We start from the raw sequence: 22,391 nt of genomic DNA on the forward strand, positions 1-22,391 counted from the left end.
ATACCTAGGTGTTAAGATAACCTTTCCTTGTTCCTTACTTTACAATAGAAACTATCTCCCCCTTCTTGATACCATGATAAAAGACCTTAACAGCTTTTCTATGAAGGCTTTATCCTGGGTAGGTAGAGTAGCATCGTTTCAAATGATGACACTCCCCAAATTTATTTACATATTTCGAGCCCTCCCAATCCCTATGACCTTCTTTAAAAAAGCACAGATGACCTTGGGTAGATACATTTGGGGTCCGACCAAGCCGAGAGTAGCACGGACACTATTATCCAAAAAGAAGCAAGTGGGCGGACTAGGCCTCCCAGATATTAGAGATTATTTTCAAGCAGTGGCGCTCTCCTTTGCCCGTGAATGGTGGTCCCCGGATGATAATAAGGCCTGGATCCAGATTGAACAACACACCATAAAAAGAGCTTCATTGAAGGATTACCTGATCCATCTATTGTGGAGTTCAACAGGGCCTAGTGGAGGTCTACTGACGATGAGACTAGTTAGTAGCCTGTGGTCTTCCATACATAAAATACAGAGTGATAAGGTGGCCACTCTCCTCCCACAAGCCACTTTAGGAACAATAGAACTGACTATCCCTGACATTAACTTGACGGTCTGGCGAGAGAGGGGAATCACTTCTGTCTCTCAGATTATGTCGAATGGCTGTCTTCTCCCCTTTGAATCCATCCATCGCCTGTTCACATTGCCGCATACAGAATTCTATAACTTCCTTAGAATTAGACATTTCATTGCCAAGATTACGCAAAATCCACCCTCCATAAACTCCGATATATGGAGACTGTTCCACTCTCCGTCTCTTTTTAAAAAGCATACTACGCGTTATGTGTATGATGTTTTGGGGGAAAAAGCTACTTTTACCAAAACTTTACCCATCAAAAAATGGGAAACAGAGTTGGGGGAAACCTTTCTAGATGCACATTGGTCTCAAGCTATTAGATTCCTAACCTCCAATTTTAAATGTGTCTCCCACTACGAAGCAGGTCTGAAGACCCTCTTGCATTGGTACTTCACTCCACAGAGACTAAGCAGGATTTACCCTTCATCCTCCCCCCAATGCTGGAGGGAATGTGGAGCTAAAGGCTCATTACTCCATATCTTATGGACATGCCCCACACTTACCCCATACTGGCGCAGTGTTTTTGATCTGATCACGGAGATAACCTCCCAGGTTGTTGACCCCCGTCCTGAACTGGCTCTTTTATTTTTAGGCATACACAATATCCCCCCTGAAAGCAGGAACCTAGTTGGACACATCCTACTTAGTGCTAAATTGGTTATCACACGTTATTGGAAACAAACAGTTTCGCCAACTATAGTAGAGGTTATTCTAGAGATTAACAAATCATGTAGGTATGAAAGTCTAGTACCCTACACTATTATACCCCTAAAATCTAGGCTGCTCACCTGGAGCCCATGGCTCAAAAACTCTAATTACTCAACCTGAATTATAGAAGATCCCTAGGCCTGAATTGAAGTTTGAGTGTAGCAACGTGAACAAGGTAGAAAGGCCCTTTGAATCAAGACAAACTGAGATTAGACTACCTCACTTCCCCCTCTTTCCCTCCTGGTCTTCCCTCTCCCCTCTTTACCCTTTATATTTTGATATTAAGGTCCAAATGTTGAGGACCCTACTCTTATACTATTATGCAAACTGCAAACCATTGATGTATCCAAATGTTTTTTCAGCAAGCCTATTGTGTAGGCGTATATTGTTATGTTTTCTAATTTTGCAAACTATGGCTCAATTTGCCAACCATTGAAAACACCAATAAAAAAGATTTACTCTAAAATAGACAAATCGCCAGGACCGGATGGCATACACCCCCGTATCCTAAGGGAATTAAGTAATGTCATAGCCAGACCCTTATTTCTCATATTTGCGGACTCCATTCTGACAGGGAATGTCCCACAGGATTGGCGCATAGCAAATGTGGTGCCAATATTCAAAAACAGAGCCTGGAAACTATAGGCCGGTAAGTTTAACATCTGTTGTGGGTAAACTGTTTGAAGGTTTTCTGAGAGATGCTATCTTAGAGCATCTCAACGGAAATAAGCAAATAACACCATATCAGCATGGCTTCATGAGGGATCGGTCATGTCAAACTAATTTAATCAGTTTCTATGAGGAGGAAAGTTCTAGACTTGACAGCGGCGAATCAATGGATGTCGTATATCTGGACTTCTCCAAAGCATTTGACACTGTACCACATAAAAGGTTAGTATATAAAATGAGAATGCTCGGACTGGGAGAAAACGTCTGCATGTGGGTAAGTAACTGGCTCAATGATAGAAAACAGAGGGTGGTTATTAACGGTACATACTCAGATTGGGTCACTGTCACTAGTGGAGTACCTCAGGGGTCAGTATTGGGCCCTATTCTCTTCAATATATTTATTAATGATCTTGTAGAAGGCTTGCATAGTAAAATATCAATTTTCGCAGATAAAACGAAACTGTGTAAAGTAATTAACACTGAGGAGGACAGTATACTACTACAGAGGGATCTGGATAGATTGGAGGCTTGGGCAGATAAGTGGCAGATGAGGTTTAACACTGACAAATGTAAGGTTATGCACATGGGAAGGAATAATGCAAGTCACCCGTACATACTAAATGGTAAAACACTGGGTAAAACGGACATGGAAAAGGAGCTAGGAATTTTAATAAACAGCAAACTAAGCTGCAAAAACCAGTGTCAGGCAGCTGCTGCCAAGGCCAATAAGATAATGGGGTGCATCAAAAGGGGCATAGATTCCCGTGATAAAAACATAGTCCTACCACTTTACAAATCGCTAATCAGACCACACATGGAGTACTGTGTACAGTTCTGGGCCCCTGTAAACAAGGCAGACATAGCAGAGCTGGAGAGGGTCCAGAGGAGGGCAACTAAAGTAATAACTGGAATGGGGCAACTACAGTACCCTGAAAGATTATCAAAATTAGGGTTATTCACTTAACTTTAGAAAAAAGACGACTGAGGGGAGATCTAATTAATATGTATAAATATATCAGGGGTCAGTACAGAGATCTATCCCATCATCTATTTATCCCCAGGACTGTAACTGTGACGAGGGGACATCCTCTGCGTCTGGAGGAAAGAAGGTTTGTACACAAACATAGAAGAGGATTCTTTACGGTAAAAGCAGTGAGATTATGGAACTCTCTGCCTGAGGAGGTGGTGATGGTGAGTACAATAAAGGAATTCAAGAGGGGCCTGGATGTATTTCTGGAGCGTAATAATATTACAGGCTATAGCTACTAGAGGGGGGTCATTGATCCAGGGAATTATTCTGATTGCCTGACTGGAGTCGGGAAGGAATTTTTTATTCTCCTAAAGTGGGGAAAATTGGCTTCTACCTCACAGGGTTATTATTTTTTTTTGCCTTACTCTGGATCAACTTGCAGAATAACAGGCCGAACTGGATGGACAAATGTCTTTTTTCGGCCTTATGTACTATGTAAAGGGGTTATCCTATGACCAATTTAAAAAATGAAAATCAGACATCATATAGCACACGATAATCTCTATCTAACAAACCTAGAACCAGCCCTGTACCTCACATGGATCAAGAGATCTCCCCATTCATTGCTCTGCTAGATTTATATTAAGCTGACAGCTCAGGGGGCGTGTCCATGCTCTCCCTATCACAGCTCAGGAGGCAGATGAAGAATGAAACTGAGCATGTGCGGCCATCTCAGTGAGCAGAACAAAGAAATAAGAAAAAGAACAAACAGCAGGTGGCGCTATACAGATACATTTTATTGAATGACATTCGTATTCAGTTGCAGGTGCTGGTTTGAAAACTAGAATATTTTTCATGGGACAACCCCTTTAACCCCTTAAGGACCGGGCTCATTTTCACCTTAAGGACCAGGCTCATTTTCACCTTAAGGACCAGGCCATTTTTTGCAAATCTGACCAGTGTCACTTTAAGTGCTCATAACTTTAAAACGCTTTGACTTACCCAGGCCGTTCTGAGATTGTTTTTTCGTCACATATTGTACTTCATGACACTGCTAAAATTGGGTCAAAAAAGTTAATTTTTTTGCATAAAAAAATACAATTTTTACCGTAAATTTTGAAAAATTAGCAAATTTCAAATTTTCAGTTTCTCTACCTCTGTAATACATAGTAATACCCCCAAAAATTGTGATGACTTTACATTCCCCATATGTCTACTTCATGCTTGAATTGTTTTGGGAATGATATTTTATTTTTTGGGGATGTTACAAGGCTTAGAAGTTTAGAAGCAAATTTTGAAATTTTCAGAAATCTTCAAAATCCCACTTTTTATGGACCAGTTCAGGTTTGAAGTCATATTGTGAGGCTTAGATAATAGAAACCTCCCAAAAATGACCCCATTCTAGAAACTACACCCCTCAAGGTATTCAAAACTGTTTTTTCAAACTTTGTTAACCCTTTAGGTGTTCCACAAGAGTTAATGGCAGATGGAGAAACAATTTTGAAATTTATATTTTTTGGAAAATTTTCCAATATAATCAATTTTTTCCAGGAGTAAAACAAGGGTTAACTGCCAAACAACACTCAAAATGGGTTGCCCTGATTCTGTAGTTTGCAAAAACACCCCATATGTGGTCGTAAACTACTGTTTGGCCGAACGGTAGCACATAGAAGGAGGGGAACACCATATGGGTTTTGGAAGGCAGATTTGGCAGGACTGGTTTTGTTTATACCATGTCCCATTTGAAGCCCCCTGTTGCACCCCTAGAATAGAAATTTCAAAAAAGTGACTCCATCTAAGAAAGTACACCCCTCAAGGTATTCAAAACTGGGTTTACAAACTTTGTTAACCCTTTAGGTGTTCCACAAGAGTTAATGGCAGATGGAGAAACAATTTTGAAATTTCTATTTTTTGGAAAATTTTCCAATATAATCAATTTTTTCCAGGAGTAAAACAAGGGTTAACTGCCAAACAACACTCAAAATGGGTTGCCCTGATTCTGTAGTTTGCAAAAACACCCCATATGTGGTCGTAAACTACTGTTTGGCCGAACGGTAGCACATAGAAGGAGGGGAACACCATATGGGTTTTGGAAGGCAGATTTGGCAGGACTGGTTTTGTTTATACCATGTCCCATTTGAAGCCCCCTGTTGCACCCCTAGAATAGAAATTTCAAAAAAGTGACTCCATCTAAGAAAGTACACCCCTCAAGGTATTCAAAACTGGGTTTACAAACTTTGTTAACCCTTTAGGTGTTCCACAAGAGTTAATGGCAGATGGAGAAACAATTTTGAAATTTCTATTTTTTGGAAAATTTTCCAATATAATCAATTTTTTCCAGGAGTAAAACAAGGGTTAACTGCCAAACAACACTCAAAATGGGTTGCCCTGATTCTGTAGTTTGCAAAAACACCCCATATGTGGTCGTAAACTACTATTTGGCTAAACGGCAGGACATAGAAGAAGGGGAACGTCATTTTTGGAAGGCAGATTTTGCTGGACTGGTTTATTGACACCATGTACCCTTTCAAGCCCCCTGATGCACCCCTAGAGTAGAAACTCCATAAAAGTGACCCCATCTAGGAAACTACGGGATAAGGTGGTTGTTGTTTTGGGACTATTTTTGGGGTAAATTTTATTTTTGGTTGCTCTATATTAGTCTTTTTTGAGGCAATGTAACAAAAAAATGTAATTCTAAAATTGTTTCTACATTCACTATTTGGTTTTGTGGAACACCTAAAGGGTTAACATAGTTTGTAAAGTAACTTTTGAATACCTTGAGGGGTGTAGTTTCTTAGATGGGGTCACTTTTTTGGAGTTTCTAGTCTAGGCTACATCAGGGGGGGCTTCTAATGGGACATGGTGTCAAAAAAAAAACTGTCCATCAAAATCTGCCTTCCAGAAACCATATGGAGTTCCCTTCGTTCTATGCCCTGCCGTGCGGCTATATAGCCATTTACGACCACATATGGGGTGTTTCTGCAAACTACAGAATCGGGGCAATAAATATTTAGTTTTGTTTGGCTGTTAACCCTTGCTTTATTACCGGCAAAATGGATTCAAATTGAAATTTTGCCCAAAAATTGGTGTTTTGGCACAGTTTTTATTTTATATTTTTAACACCGTTCATCCGAGGCGTTTGGTCAAAAGTTATTTTTATAGCGACGACTTTTACGCACGCGACGATGCCCAATATGTATGGCTCTCAGACTTTGGAGACACTAAGCAGGCATCCTAAAACTGCGGCCCTCCAGATATTGTAAAACTACAATTCCCACCATGCCCTGCTGATGGCTGTAGGTTGTCTGGGCATGCTGGGAGTTATAGTTTTACAACATCTGGAGGGCCGCAGTTTGAGGATGCCTGCTCTAAAACTAATATTTTTTGGGGAAAGAAAAATTGTTTCCGTGTCTCCAAAGTCTGAGAGCCATAGTGTTTTATGTTCTCTAGTGGACTGTTGAGGATTATAAAAATTTAGTACTCCATGGAAGTGTGATACTCCCTGAAGCAATTGATAATGCAGAGGCCCGGATGATCGGGGCAAGTGTCACATTGAGTAGTGGTGTCCTTCCGTATCCCCCTCTTGTGACACACTCTGCACTTTTTTTGGGTTCGTCCCTTCTTTCCAGTATGGGGGACCACACCTGGAAAGTGTTGGCCAGGGACGATCCGGGCGCCTCCAATTCCCGAGGTACTCCGGCCTGCTCTTTCCCGGTCCGAAAAGATCAGGTCTTTGAGGACTGCCTCATAGAACTGGAGGAATGTCCCTGTGCTGCCAGCGCTTCGGGATAGTACAAAAGAGTTGTACATGGCAACCTGTACCAAGTAGACCGCAACTTTTTTGTACCATGCCCGGGTTTTGCGCATGGCGTTATATGGCGTGAGGACTTGATCAGAGAGATCAACTCCTCCCATATACCGATTGTAGTCGACGATACAATCGGGCTTGAGGACCGTTGCCGCGGTACCTCGCACAGGGACAGGGGTGGTGCCGTTACCGTGGATTGTGGACAGCATAAGGACATCCCTCTTGTCCTTATACCTGACCAGCAACAGGTTTCCACTGGTAAGGGCACGGGTCTCACCCCTGGGGATAGGTACCTGGAGGGGGTAGGCAGGGAGGGCCGCGTTGATTTTTCCGCACGGTCCCACAAGCGAACGTGGATCTGGCGGCAAGGGACCTGAACAAGGGAATGCTGGTATAAAAGTTATCCACGTACAAGTGGTAACCATTATCCAGCAGTGGGTACATAAGGTCCCACACGAGTTTCCCGCTAACACCCAGAGTGGGGGGACATTCTGGGGGTTCAATACGGGAATCTCGCCCCTCGTACACACGAAATTTCTAAGTGTACCCTGAGGCACTCTCACAAATTTTGTATAGCTTCACGCCATACCTCGCCCGCTTTGTGGGAATGTATTGGCGGAAACTGAGTCTCCCCTTGAACGCAACGAGAGACTCATCAACCGCGACCTCCCTTCCAGGTACGTAGGCCTGCTGAAATGTGGCCCCAAAGTGATCGATGACCGGCCGTATCTTATACAGCCGGTCATAGGCAGGATCACTTCGGGGGGGACATGCTGCATTATCGGAATAATGCAGACATTTCCGGATGGCCTCAAACCGGTGACGTATCATGACCATACTGTACAGTGGGGTCTGGTAGAGTATGTCCCCACTCCAGTATTGCCTGACACTGGGTTTTTGGACTAGACCCATATGCAGCACGAGGCCCCAAAATGTCCTCATTTCGGCTGCACTGACCGGCGTCCAGCCACCGGGTCTAGCCAAAACTGAGCCTGGGTTTTGAGCGACGAACTGTTGGGCGTACAGATTCGTCTGCTCCACCATCAAATTCACCAGTGAGTTACTGAAAAAAAAACTAAAATAGTCTATTTCAGTAAACCCCACTGTGGGAATCTGGATTCCAGGATTGCCAGCAAAATCCGGAATCTCAGGCTCAAAGTCCACTGGGGGACACCAGCTAAGTTCATCGGCAGGGGGCTCCGGTGGACTTATTTGGTGGGCCGGGAAACCAGTACGAACACCAGGGCGGCTCGTACTAGGGTGGGCCACAGGATCCCTAGCATGTGGGGCCCCTGGCTCCGCCTGGCGGCGTCTCCGCCGCCTTGGTGGCTCATCGTCATCAGATGATGATGAGGAGGATGCGGATGACAAAAGGAATGTGGGGTCATCCTCATCCTCACTGGGGCTCTCAGAGTCGGAGGCAATCTGGGCGTATGCCTCCTCGGCCGAGAACATCCGGTGGGCCATGGGTGTGTGTGCGTGTAGGTGTGCGTGTGTGGCAAACTTTATTATATGTGCGTGTGTGTGGGGGCAACGGGTGTTCGCGTACTAAAAAGTCCAGGCAAAAAAATGGGCAAGTGTTAGAAAAAAAAAAAGTTAAAACTTGCTGATCAGCGGTACAACGCTGATCAGCGGTCGGTGGGGTGGTGGGGCGGGCGATGCGCTAACAGTGGACGGACGCTAAAAAGTGCCGGCCAGTCAGCGCACGCAGAAAAAAAAAAGTGGTGGGGGGTGGGGGGTGCTGGTGGGGGGTAGGTGGGGGGGGGGAGGCAGGTGGGGGGGGGGGGGGGAAGTGGCTGGTGGGGGGTGGGTGGGGGGGCAAGTGGCAGGAGGGGTCTGGGTTAGGGTTAGATGGAAGTTTGGAAGTTTGGAATAAAAGTACTTTTTTTTTTTTTTTTTCTAACTTACTTTTCCCTTCTTTCCCTGCCTAACGGTGCCTCTCCCTCACTGACCCTAACCTACCTGGGTGGCGATGGGTGCAGGAGGGTGATGGATGCCGATTAGGGGGACACAGGAGCTCGTTCTGGACGGTGCTGCACGGTCAGGGTGCTGGACAGGAAGAGGAGGGGAGAGAGGAGCGCAGGAAGTTTGAATCTCGCGCCTCTCTCCCCTGCACCAATCAGCACCCTGGACAGCGGCATTCAGCACCAGGGCCAGCACCGCCTCTCCAAATCCTCGGACTGCGATAGGTGGTGTATAATTACGCCACCGATCGCAGTCTTTTTCCGGTTCATCGGGTCACAGGACACCCGAATGGACCGGAAACGCAGAAAACCGCAGGTCTGAATTGACCTGCGGTTTTCTGCGATCGCCGATACGGGGGGGTCAAATGACCCCCCCCTGCATTGTTACGGGATGCCGGCTGAATGATTTCAGCCGAAATCCCGTTCCGATTAACCCCTGCGGCGCCGGAGTTCCGATTTTAAGTCAGGACGTACCGGTACGTCCTCGGTCCTTAAGGACTCGGGAAATAGGGCGTACCGGTACGTCCTAGGTCCTTAAGGACTCGGGAAATAGGGCGTACCGGTACGTCCTAGGTCCTTAAGGGGTTAAAGTAAAAATAAAAAAAAGGCACAAAAAAGTTTTACTAACTCTTTCAATGTATTTCAATGGCTTTTGTCAAGATGGCACGAGGTAACAGTGTGCCATGTGTTATAAGAGTCCATTTTTGCTCGGCTACATCTGTACATTCCAAATTGTGTTCTGTAATGAACATATTGTACATGGCACACTATGAATACAGGCTATGTTCTATACTTACTGTATATCCATGTCATTTACATTATTTTTCTTTAGATACGAGGGGCATTAAATGCAGTTAAGAGTCTACCGTCAGATAAATGTACTGCGGTCGTGACTCACTCCAGTGGCAACCATGGACAGGCGTTGGCTTTGGCAGCACAATCTATGGGTAATTCAAGCACATCATATTGTACATGACAGTCTCTTTCTAACAAAGCTAGAACCAACCCTGTACCTCACATGGATCCAGAGATCTCCACATTCACAGCTCAGGGGCTGTGTCCTTTCTGCTGCAGCTCTCATTGTAACTGTCAATGTAAATAGGGGGGGGGGGGGTTAGCAGTTGAAAGATGGAACTGAGAACCTCAGTTAGCTGGACAGCGATATAAGGAAAAGCGAGCAGGATGCGTAATACAGATAGCTTTTATGGAATAACTCAGTGGCTATATTAAATGTTTCATTAGGTGCAATTACAAAAGTATTCAGATCCGGGTGCTTTTTTGAAAAATGTAGAATATTTTTCCTGGGACAACACATTTAAGGCTACTTTCACACTCGCGTTTTGGGTGGATCAGTCATGGATCTGCAAAAAAACTGATCCGTTCAGATAATACAACCGCATCCATCCGTCATGAACGGATCTGGTTGTATTATCTGTAACATAGCCAAGATGGCTCCATCATGAACTCCATTGAAAGTCAATGGGGGACGGATCCGTTTTCTATTGTGCCAGATTGTGTTAGAGAAAACTGATCCGACCCCATTGACTTACATTGTGTGCCAGGACGGATCCGTTTGGCTCAGTTTCGCCAAGCGGACAGCAAAACGCTGAAGGCAGCATTTTGGTGTCTGCTTCCAGAGCAGAATGGAGACTGAACGGAGGCAAACTGATGCATTCTGAGCGGATCCTTTTCCATTCAGAATTCATTAGGGCAAAACTGAAACGTTTTGGACCACTTGTGAGAGCCCCGAACAGATCTCACAAAGTGAGTGTTAAAGTAACCGAACACTGTTTTCTGATAACCCTGACGCCATTGGTGCAAATCCAGCTGCTTGAAGTTGCATGTTCTCAGCATGGCTGCACAGGTTTCCTCTGGGTACTCTGCCTTCCGTCTATGCTTGCCGTTAGGTTAATCAGCTTATGTGAATGGTTACCCTCTGTATTCCGTGTTGCAGAATACCGTATGTCGGTGCTTTACAACTGGAATCAAATCCATTCTGTAGTTTTACAAGTTCTGAATACTACCACTCACTTTATCTTGTAGGAATTCCTGCACATGTAGTAGTTCCAACCACGGCTGCCGCATGTAAGAAAGCTGCAATCCTTCGGTTTGGTGCTTTGATTGTGGACTGTGAACCGACTGATCAGGTAATTCAAGGAAACACTTCTTGGCATCTGAGTTTAACATTGGCATTAGCTGACATTGCACCAAGCTGGCAGAAAGTAATGAGAGCTAATTTCTTTGGAGTTCTCTTAAAGCCCCTTTACACAGACTAACACAGCAGGCAGTTATCAGGAACAAAATGTTTGTTCCCAATAATTTCCTGCTCATTTAGCATGCCCAATAGAAAGCTATGGGTGCCGGGCGCATGCGCAGAAGCTGAAAGTGAGTCCAATGCCCATAGATTTCTATTGGGCATGCGCCGGATCTCGGGAAGTCGGGGACAGCAGAAGCCGCCCAGCGAAGTGAATATTGATGAGCTGGGCAGTGCTTCAAAATGGCGGTTGGGGGGCGGCTGGCTGGGCAGAAGTGAAGCTGAAACACCGCCCCTTGGGCAGAAAGAAAAGCGATTTACTTCAGGTTATAAAACATGAGTTCGCTGTATTTATAAAGGTGGACAGGGGTTATACTTATATGTTTTTAATACACATTAGAAGACCTGTGTGATATATATATATATATATATATATATATATATATATAAAATATATTATGCTTATTGGGCCAGTGTCCCTTTAAGGACTTGGCCATTTTTTGCAAATCTGACCAGTGTCACTTTAAGTGCTGATAACTTTAAAACGCTTTGACTTATCCAGGCCATTCTGAGATTGTTTTTTCGTCACATATTGTACTTCATGACACTGGTAAAATGAAGTTAAAAAAAATCATTTTTATTTATTAAAAAAAACCAAATTTACCAAAAATCTTTTAAAAATTGCAAATTTCCAAGTTTCAATTTCTCTACTTCTATAATACATATTAATACCTACAAACATAGTTATTACTTTACATTCCCCATATGTCTACTTCATGTTTGGATCATTTTGGGAATGATATTTTATTTTTTGGGGATGTTACAAGGCTTAGAAGTTTAGAAGCAAATCTTGAAATTTTTAAGAAATTTTCAAAAACCCAATTTTTAGGGACCAGTTCAGGTCTGAAGTCACTTTGCGAGGCTTACATAATAGAAACCACCCAAAAATGACCCCATTCTATAAACTACACCCCTCAAGGTATTCAAAACTGATTTTACAAACTTTGTTAAACCTTTAGGTGTTCCATAAGAATTAATGGAAAATAGAGATACAATTTCAAAATGTCACTTTTTTGGCAGATTTTCCATTTTAATATTTTTTTTTCCAGTTACAAAGCAAGGGTTAACAGCCAAACCAAACTCAAAATTTATGGCCCTGATTCTTAGTTTACAGAAACACCCCATATGTGGTCATAAACTGCTGTACGGGCACACGGCAGGGCGCAGAAGGAAAGGAATGCCATACGGTTTTTGGAAGGCAGGTTTTGCTGGACTGTTTTTTTTGACACCATGTCCCATTTGAAACCCCCCTGATGCACCCCTAGAGTAGAAACTCCATAAAAGTGACCCCATCTAAGAAACTACACCCCTCAAGGTATTCAAAATAGATTTTATAAATGTCGTTAACCCTTTAGGTGTTCCACAAGAGTTATTGGCAAATGGAGATGAAATTTCAGAATTTAAATTTTTTGGCAAATTTTAAAAGCGGCGATACCAAATATGTATACTTTTTTATTTTATTTATGTAAGTTTTACACAATAACAGCTTTTTTTAAAACAAAAAAAAATGATGTTTTAGTGTCTCCATATTCTGAGCCATAGTTTTTTTATTTTTTGGGCGATTGTCTCAGGTAGGGGCTCATTTTTTGCGGGATGAGGTGACTGTTTGGTACTATTTTGGTGGGCAAACGCCTTTTTGATCGCTTGCTGTTTTAATTTTTGTGATGTAAGGTGACAAAAAAATTGTTTATTTAGCACAGTTTTAAATTTTTATTTTTTACGGTGTTCATCTGAGTTGTTAGGTCATGCGATATGTTTATAGAGCTGGTCGATACGGACACGGCAATACCTAATATGTATATATTTTTTTTCCAATTTTTTTTTTACCAATTTTTTTTAACTTTATTTGGGGAAAATGACGTTTTTGTTTATTTTTACTTGAAACTTAATTTTTTGGGGGGGAAACGTTATTTTTCCAACTTTTTTTTTGTCCCACTTTGGGACTTGAACTTTTGGGGGTCTAATCCTTTACAATGCATTCCAATACTTCTGTATTGGAATGCATTGGCTGTATGAGTAATACTGTGTGTATTACTCATACAGCTTCCGGCCTGTGAGATCCAGGGGGCTGGATCTCACAGGCTAGTCACCGGAAGGCAGCCCCATGGGGACCCTGATGGCACCGCCGCAACTTAGAAAAGCCGCAAACCGCAGGTCTGAATTAACCTGCGGTTTGCGGCGATCGCCGACACGGGGGGAGTTTCAAGGGACCCCCCCGCGCATTTAGCCGAGGTGCCTGCTCAATGATTTGAGCAGGCACCTTGTTCCGATCACCGCCCGCCGGTGATCAGAACAACAAATGACGTACCGGTACGTCATGGGTCCTTAAGGACTCGGGAACCATGCCGTACTGATACGTCATGGGTCCCTAAGGGGTTAAAGGGGTTGTCCGAGTTATGAAAAGATATAGCACTGTAAGGCTCCATTGACACGTCCGTGGTGTGTTGCGGATCCGCAACACACCCGCCCGGCACCCCTATAGAAATACCTATTCTTGTCCGCAAGCTGCGGACAAGAATAGGACATGTTTTATCTTTTGCGGAGCTGCAGACCTAAAGATCGGGGCCGCGCTCCGCAAATGCGGATGCTGACAGCACACTGTGTGCTGTCCGCTTCCATTCCGTCCCCATAGAAAATGAATGGGTCCGCACCCGTTCCGCAAAATTGCGGAACGGATGCGGGCCCACTTGCGGACGTGTGAATGGAGCCTTAATCTGATGGTCAGCAATATATAACTAAGCTAAGCAAGTTTTAGGCAAAAAAAAAAAAATCTATTTCCTCATTGCCCTAGTTCTCTTCTGGCCCTTTGTTTACCTGCAATAACAACTCTCTGCCCCTCCCCCTGCTCTGCAAAGGGAGTCAATACCAGTGCTGCCCTGAGTGACCTGTCTGCCTGCTGAAAGACTCAGCAGTATGTTGTATGTGTAGGACTAAAAGTCCTAGCTGTACAATGACACTGCTGATACACACAGGATCTTCCCCCTACCTGTTGTGCAATGCTCTGCAGAACTCCTCTGTCAGTTCCTGTGCCCAGCGTTTGTCTCCTCACTGCTTGCAGCTACTCAGTAAAGCCTTCGGCCCTGAGTCTGTGCTACTGAAGGGGTTAAAACGAGATTTTTGTGAAACTCACCTGTAAAATATTTCTCGCTTGTATCATTGGGGGACACAGGACCGTGGGTATAGCTGCTTGCTGCCACTAGGAGGCGACACTAGGCTGAAAAGTGATAACTCCTCCTTTGCTGGCTATACCCCCTCCAGCCTGGAGAGAGCATATCAGTTTGTGCCCAAGCAATAGGAGTAGGAGAAAAAAAAAAAAACATACGGTAAACAACCAACTGACCAACGCCAGTCGGATCAAACCAGAACTGAGGGCCATACTGGCTCCACAACCGCCAACATTTACGGCAAACAGAAATTACTGGGTGGGAGCTGTGTCCCCCAATGAACTAAGCGAGAAAGAGATTTTACAGGTGAGTTTCACAAAAATCTTGTTTTCTCGCTCGTATCATTGGGGGACACAGGACCGCGGGACGTCCTAAAGCAGTCCACGGGGAGGGAACAAATCACATGCCCATGGAGAAAAACGCCCTCGAGGATGCGTAACTCACTGCCGCCTGCAAGACTTTGCTGCCTGGAGCAGTACCCGCCGATGCCTAGGAAGGCACCCGGTAAAACTTGATGAACGTGTGCCCGGAAGACCAAGATACTGTCTTCCACACTGGAAAAGCTACTGCATGACGGAGATGGACCCGAGAAGCGCCGACCGCTGGTCCGGTGGGCCAAGACTCAGCTGGGCAGTGTCTTACCCTGAGAGCGGAATGCCCGAGCAACTGTTGAACAAATATATCTGGAAAACATCCTTTGGAGGCAGTCAGCTTTGACAAGGACCCCAGGATAAAATTGGTAAAAGTCCGTACTGCAGTAAGCGCTAGTCATGGACAAGCAAACCTCAGAGGCCAAATCACATGGCTGATGGAGGGCTCGGTCTGTATAATGCGAGGGAGAAAGAAGAGAAATCCATGTCTGTGACTTGGAAGGGCGATGACCTTCTGCAAAGAAAGAGGATACTGGGCGGAGCACTGCCCTATGTTCATGATAAAAGAATAAAAGTACGTACAAGAAGGCGTATCAACTCCGAAAAAACGCCACCAAACAGCTGGCTCCTGGCCGCAACTGTGGAAGTAGAACTAAAAGGCCAAGTCCGCAGGATCCTCCTCTGGCCAAGAGAACGCCCCCTAGGGAGCAGAATATTGGTAGACCAATGCCCTTATAGCTGCAGAGGCTTGTGGTGAGATTTCTAGTGAGAGAAGCTGCCTGTAAAACCACCGAGAAAAAAACGCCTGAGCCAGGCGTGCCCCACTGCAGGCCAAAGAATCAATACCACGAGAGAAAGGTAAAGTAAGGCTGATGTGAGCATCACCGGTGATGGGAAGCCCCGTCAGTGACCATATATTAACAATATGGCAACCCTGCCTGGAAGGGCATATGAGTGGAACAAAGATGAGAGAAATACTCTTGCCGGGTGGAGTGCGATTACAACGTCCAACGCCTCCACCGTACCAGAGGAACCCTGGGCCCGTGGAAAAAATAGACATGGGCTTCCAGAGTCGTACAACCCATGGCTACTGGTCAGCTAGACAGAAGGATAAGGTGATCAGTTATCCAGCTCGAGGAGAGACAGGGAAGGAAAAATGTGTTCAGTTCCAGGGACGAAATCCCTACCAGTGGTGGCAAGTCGTGACAGACACCCACTCTACCCATCTTGGGAAGGCTCTCAGTCCACCCCCGGAATGAGCAGTGAAAGAATGACCACCATTGGCTTGAGGTGACGTAGACATTACTGATATCTGAAGAGAGGTAGCACCGATGGAGTCACGGCATCACTAGTAGAACCCAAGTCCCGCTTAGAACGGCAATCTAGTGGTTGATGAGTGCCGCAGGGACTAAGCTACCTAGTAGAACACACTCGAAGGTAGGTGCTGATCAGCAATGGCAACTACGCCACCGCCACGCCCAAGTTGACGACAGAAGGACAACAGTTGTCAGAGCAGAGGCCAGAACTAAAGCCCATTCCCATCTGAGACTGGCGCTCTACAGAATCTAGTGGTAATGCGATACTCCGCCTGAAGATGAGGCCATACAAGGGAAGCCACAAGAGTAATGCTCACGCCATACTCCAGCTGAGGAGTAGGCCACACCATAGAGGTCACTGATTCTCATGTTAGAAGAATCCGTCACCTGACGAAAGAGCTGTGCAGTAGGAACCTTAGCATGTAATGGTGACACAAACACCCCTTGTGCAGTAGGAGCTACCGCATGCTATCATGCTGTCTCAGTTAGTAGAGCTAACCTTAAACCCTCCACCTGAAAAGGGCGCTGAACAGGAGCAACCACTGAAGTAGTGCCAGGGTAGAACCCCTACCTGAGGGTCCCACTACAGCGATTACGACCATCTAGCCCTAGCGTGAAGACTTGCCTGCGAAGAACCCGTTGTAGTAGTCACTGCAGAGTGCCAGCATAACACCCTCACCTAGATGAGGAAGAGTGGTGGACGAAGCATCCAGAGTCAGTGAAATATTCTGCTTTCTGGATCGTGATCACAGTATTCTGTGTAATGTGACTGACCTGAACGGTGGAGGCTTATGGGGATGGGGGATGGGGGTCTCTAGGACACATAAGTGTTGCTGGGTGACCCCCCCTGAGAGCATAAAGGTCGACATTGTGTCCCCAACCAGTGCTGGAAGAAAAGAGGGATACAATATGGGAGTATCCATAGTATCCAGTGGCAGTATCCATATGCCACTAGATGGAGAGTACCAGGCACCAGCGGGTACCGACTGTTGCCACGGACCACCTGTGAAGGAAGCCAAGGCATCTAGTGTCGTGGCGTAGTTGAATTATAGCATGCAAAGATGCTTAGTGATTCCCCCGTTAATGGATCATTTGTAGAGGGTAATGCCACAGGAAGTATTTGATGGCAAATGAGAGATGGAATAGCAACCAATGGTAATGCAATCCCCCGGTTAGGGAAGGGGGTGGCGCGATAGTCAGAACCGCAATCTACAGAAGTGTAATTACCCACCCTATGGAGGGGGGTAATGCCTACGGTAAGCACTGCGCTCAGTGGCAGTGCAATCACTCCACCTATGATAGGGAGTAACATATCCAGTAAGTACTGTAACCCGAGGTAGTGCAAATAAATCACCTATCGAAGGGGGTAACGCACCCAGTAGGAACTTGCATATCACGAGTACTGTACCCGGTGGGAAGTGCAATTATTCCACACCAGTAAGGGGGTAATGCATACGTAAACACAGCAATGGCAGTGAGAATGCCACCTACACAAGAGGTTAATGCATACTAACAATACTGTGCCCAGTGGAACTGCAATTCCGCCACTTACGGAACAGGGGACGCCTATGGCTGGCATTGAGACCAGTGCTAGTGCGGTCAGTCCACATAAGGAAGGGGGCAATACATAAGGTAAGTACTGTATCCAGTAGAAGTGCAAATACCGCCTAAGGAAGGGGGTAATGCATACACCAGAACCACCGGCTAGCACGGACGTAACCTTGGAAGATTGAACCGGATTCATGTCAGAGTCCGAATAACTGTCCTGCTTCAGCCCGCTCGTGCGCAGTTCCACCTCTCAGCCTCTAGCCCATGATATTGTTGATATAACAACCAAACTACCCCGGAGGTGGAATGGAACTAAAAGGTCCGCTTACCGGATTGCGCAGACGGTGCTCTATTAACCAAGCGACCCAGGAGGGTGGATCGGGAACTTCCAGAGGTCCTCCGTTGTATTGCGCAGGAAGAGAAATATCAATCAGACGACCCAGGAGGGTGGAGTGGGAAGTTTCAGTTGTCCTTCACTGGCTTTGCGCAGGTGGAGCATTATCAACCAAACGGCCCGGAGGGCGGATTGGGAATCCTTCAGATGTCCTCCATTGAATTTTCGCAGGTGGAGCATTATCAACCAACGGCCCCGGAGTGCGATTGGGAGAACTGTGAGAAATCCTCCACTGTCCGGGATGAGGTACAGGCCCAGTTGGTACACCAGACAGGGTGATCCTGCGGTGATGTGGGCAGGATCTGTATGGCGCTTTTTTGGTGAGGACCTAGACTCACATGGAGAAGAGGCAGGAAGGGCTGAATACTGCAATATTAAGGCACAACGTGCCTGCAGATAGAAACCTAGGGTAAACAGGTGCCGGCCTTAAAGAGGTGGCTGTGCAGGAAGGGTTAAACTGCCCAAGGACCAGGGCGGAGCCAGCAGGCTCTCGGGGAGATTCGCGCCAGAAAAATGGACCCGCCCCCCCATACCTGAGGGTGGAAGTTGCTGCCTACAAGGCAGCAAAGCTGGGGGCTAAGTTTGTACGCAGGCCGACCGGGACTCACCGCCAGTCGGAACACAGCGGTACCTGGATCGGTGTCCGGAATGCGGCCGCCTGTGTCCACTGGCCGTGGAAGCCCACCCCGTGTGCCGGAAGAGAAAACAGCGCGGCCGGAAGGAAAAAGAAAAAATAAATAGATTTTGCAGCGTCTGGCCGACTGGGGTATCCGTTCTGCCTGTGAGATGGGCGACGGGTGGATGATTCGCTGCCCCCTTAAGTAAGTAAGAAGGGGGGCCATGTGTGAGGGGGACAGTAATACTCACCTGTCTTCATCTGTGCTCTTCACCCTTAGTCTTTTACCAGCAGGGCCACCCCACGACCGCTGGGACCAGGCATCAGGGGTCCGGGCAGAGAAGGGCTGGAGAGGAGGTGGCCCTCTTGCTGGCGGGAAGCAGGGGAGCGAGGCTGCCCTGGTCCGCTTTTTCTTCTTGGGGGAGGCAGGGCGGTGGAACAAGCAACACCAGCCAGCCTCCCAGGGAGACAGGGACGCAAGCGTTCCTGTGCCCCATCCAGGAAATCTGTAAAAATAACAAAATGAAAAAGATTTTAAAAAAACTCCCCTGCTAAGCAGGGAGGTCTGCCTCCTACGACAAAGCTAAAAACTGATATGCTCTCTCCAGGCTGGAGGGGGTATAGCCTGCAGGGGAGGAGTTATCACTTCAGCCTAGTGTCGCCTCCTAGTGGCAGCAAGCAGCTATACCCACGGTCCTGTGTCCCCCAATGATACGAGCGAGAGTTTTTTTTCTGCACAGTGATAGCAGTGCAGGGGGGGCGTGACCAGCACAGTGATAGCAGTGCAGGGGGGGCGTGACCAGCACAGTGATAGCAGTGCAGGGGGGCGTGACCAGCACAGTGATAGCAGTGCAGGGGGGCGTGACCAGCACAGTGATAGCAGTGCAGGGGGGCGTGACCAGCACAGTGATAGCAGTGCAGGGGGGCGTGACCAGCACAGTGATGGCAGTGCAGGGGGGCGTGACCAGCACAGTGATGGCAGTGCAGGGGGGCGTGACCAGCACAGTGATGGCAGTGCAGGGGGGCGTGACCAGCACAGTGATGGCAGTGCAGGGGGGCGTGACCAGCACAGTGATGGCAGTGCAGGGGGGCGTGACCAGCACAGTGATGGCAGTGCAGGGGGGCGTGACCAGCACAGTGATGGCAGTGCAGGGGGGGCGTGACCAGCACAGTGATGGCAGTGCAGGGGGGGCGTGACCAGCACAGTGATGGCAGTGCAGGGGGGGGCGTGACCAGCACAGTGATGGCAGTGCAGGGGGGGCGTGACCAGCACAGTGATGGCAGTGCAGGGGGGGGCGTGACCAGCACAGTGATGGCAGTGCAGGGGGGGCGTGACCAGCACAGTGATGGCAGTGCAGGGGGGGCGTGACCAGCACAGTGATGGCAGTGCAGGGGGGGCGTGACCAGCACAGTGATAGCAGTGCAGGGGGGGCGTGACCAGCACAGTGATAGCAGTGCAGGGGGGGCGTGACCAGCACAGTGATAGCAGTGCAGGGGGGGCGTGACCAGCACAGTGACGTCTGGTGTACAGACACATATCTGCTCTCTCAGGCTTGTGCACGAAACCTCATCAGAGCAGGGAGAGAAGCTGACAACACAAATCATGTGACTCTCAGTGAAATCTGAGAAAGCAGCAACTGGAGATAAAGGAAGGCTACTTTCACACGAGAGAGTTTTCCGTGCGGGTGCAATGTGTGACGTGAACACTTAGCACCCACACTGAATTCTGACCTATTCATTTCAGTGTCTATGTACATCAGTTCTGCGTTGCGTGAAAGACACAGCATGTTCTATATTCTGTGTTTGTCACGCAACGCAGGCCCCATAGAAGTGAATGGGGCTTCAATGAAAAACACATTGCATCTGGAAGCAAGTGCGGATGTGCTGCGTTTTTTACTGATGGTTGCTAAGAGATGTTGTTTTTGTAAAATTTCCGTTTTTTTATCACGTGTGTGAAAAACGCATCAAAACGCATTGCACCCGTGCGAAAAAAAACTGAACAACTGACTGCAATCGCAGACAAAACTGACTGAACTTGCTTGCAAAATGGTGCGAGTTTCTCTGAACCAATCCGTATCATTCGTGTGAAAGAGGCCATACAAAGAACCAAAAAATTACTTGGACAATCCCTTTAACCACCTCCCGACCGCCTAACGCACGGATGCGTCCTGGAGGCGGTCGATTCATTCCTCCTGGACGCATCCGTGCGTCATCTCGCGAGACGCGAGATTTCCTGTGAACGCGCGCGCACACAGGATCGGAAGGTAAGCAAGTGGATCTCCAGCCTGCCAGCGGCGATCGTTCGCTGGCAGGCTGGAGATGCGATTTTTTTTTTTAACCCCTAACAGGTATATTAGACGCTGTTTTGATAACAGCGTCTAATATACGTGCTACCTGGTCCTCTGGTGGTCCCTTTTGCTTGGATCGACCACCAGAGGACACAGGCAGCTCAGTAATAAGTAGCACCAAACACCACTACACTACACCCCCCCCCCTGTCACTTATTAACCCCTGATCACCCCATATAGACTCCCTGATCACCCCCCTGTCATTGATCACCCCCTTGTAAGGCTCCATTCAGACGTCCGTATGTTTTTTACGGATACATGGATCGGATCCGCAAAACACATACGGACATCTGAATGGAGCCTTACTGTAAGGCTCCATTCAGATATCCGTATGTGTTTTGCGGATCCGATCCATGTATCCGTGGATCTGTAAAAAAACATACGGACGTCTGAATGGAGCCTTACAGGGGGGTGATCAGGGAGCCTATATGGGGTAATCACCCCCCTGTCATTGATCACCCCCCTGTAAGGCTCCATTCAGATGTCCGTACGTGTTTTGCGGATCCAATCCATGTATCCGTGGATCCGTAAAAAACATATGGACGTCTGAATGGAGCCTTACAGGGGGGTGATCATATAGACTCCCTGATCACCCCCCTGTCATTGATCACCCCCTGTAAGGCTCCATTCAGACATTTTTTTGGCCCAAGTTAGCGGAAATTTTATTTTATTTTTTTCTTACAAAGTCTCATATACCCACTAACTTGTGTCAAAAAATAAAATCTCACATGAACTCACCATACCCCTCACGGAAACCAAATGCGTAAAAATTTTTAGACATTTATATTCCAGACTTCTTCTCACGCTTTAGAGCCTCAAAAATGCCTGGGCAGTATAAATACCCCACATGTGACCCCATTTCGGAAAGTACACACCCCAAGGTATTCGCTGAGGGGCATATTGAGTCCATGAAAGATTGAAATTTTTGTCCCAAGTTAGCGGAAAGGGAGACTGTGAGAAAAAATAATAATCAATTTCCGCTAACTTGTGGCAAAAAAATAAATTTCTATGAACTCGCCATGCCCCTCATTGAATACCTTGGGGTGTCTTCTTTCCAAAATGGGGTCACATGTGGGATATTTATACTGCCCTGGCATTTTAGGGGCCCTAAAGCGTGAGAAGAAGTCTGGGATCCAAATGTCTAAAAATGCCCTCCTAAAAGGAATGTGGGCCCCTTTGCGCATCTAGGCTGCAAAAAAGTGTCACACATCTGGTATTGCCATACTCAGGAGAAGTTGGGGAATGTGTTTTGGGGTGTCATTTTACATATACCCATGCTGGGTGAGAGAAATATCTTGGCAAAAGACAACTTTTCCCATTTTTTTTATATACAAAGTTGGCAATTGACCAAGATATTTCTCTCACCCAGCATGGGTATATGTAAAATGACACGCCAAAACACATTGCCCAACTTCTCCTGAGTACGGCAATACCAGATGTGTGACACTTTTTTGCAGCCTAGGTGGGCAAAGGGGCCCACATTCAAAGAGCACCTTTCGGATTTCACCGGCCATTTTTTACAGATTTTGATTTCAAACTACTTCGCACGCATTTGGGCCCCTAA

General features: G+C 46.6%; 1 protein-coding gene across 3 annotated transcripts in view; it reads left to right on the forward strand.

Annotated features, from left to right (window-relative positions):
* The window catches only part of SRR (serine racemase), a 36,279-nt gene that overhangs the window by 7,582 nt on the left and 6,306 nt on the right, over positions 1-22,391 (forward strand). For all 3 annotated transcript variants that reach the window (XM_040423573.1, XM_040423574.1, XM_040423577.1), the window contains exons 3-4: positions 9,589-9,703; positions 10,800-10,903. In XM_040423573.1, the coding sequence (XP_040279507.1) occupies positions 9,589-9,703; positions 10,800-10,903 (219 nt within the window). The remainder of the gene's footprint in view (positions 1-9,588; positions 9,704-10,799; positions 10,904-22,391) is intronic.

Source organism: Bufo bufo, chromosome 3 (genome assembly GCF_905171765.1).
Source record: "Bufo bufo chromosome 3, aBufBuf1.1, whole genome shotgun sequence".
NCBI classification, from domain to species: domain Eukaryota; kingdom Metazoa; phylum Chordata; class Amphibia; order Anura; family Bufonidae; genus Bufo; species Bufo bufo.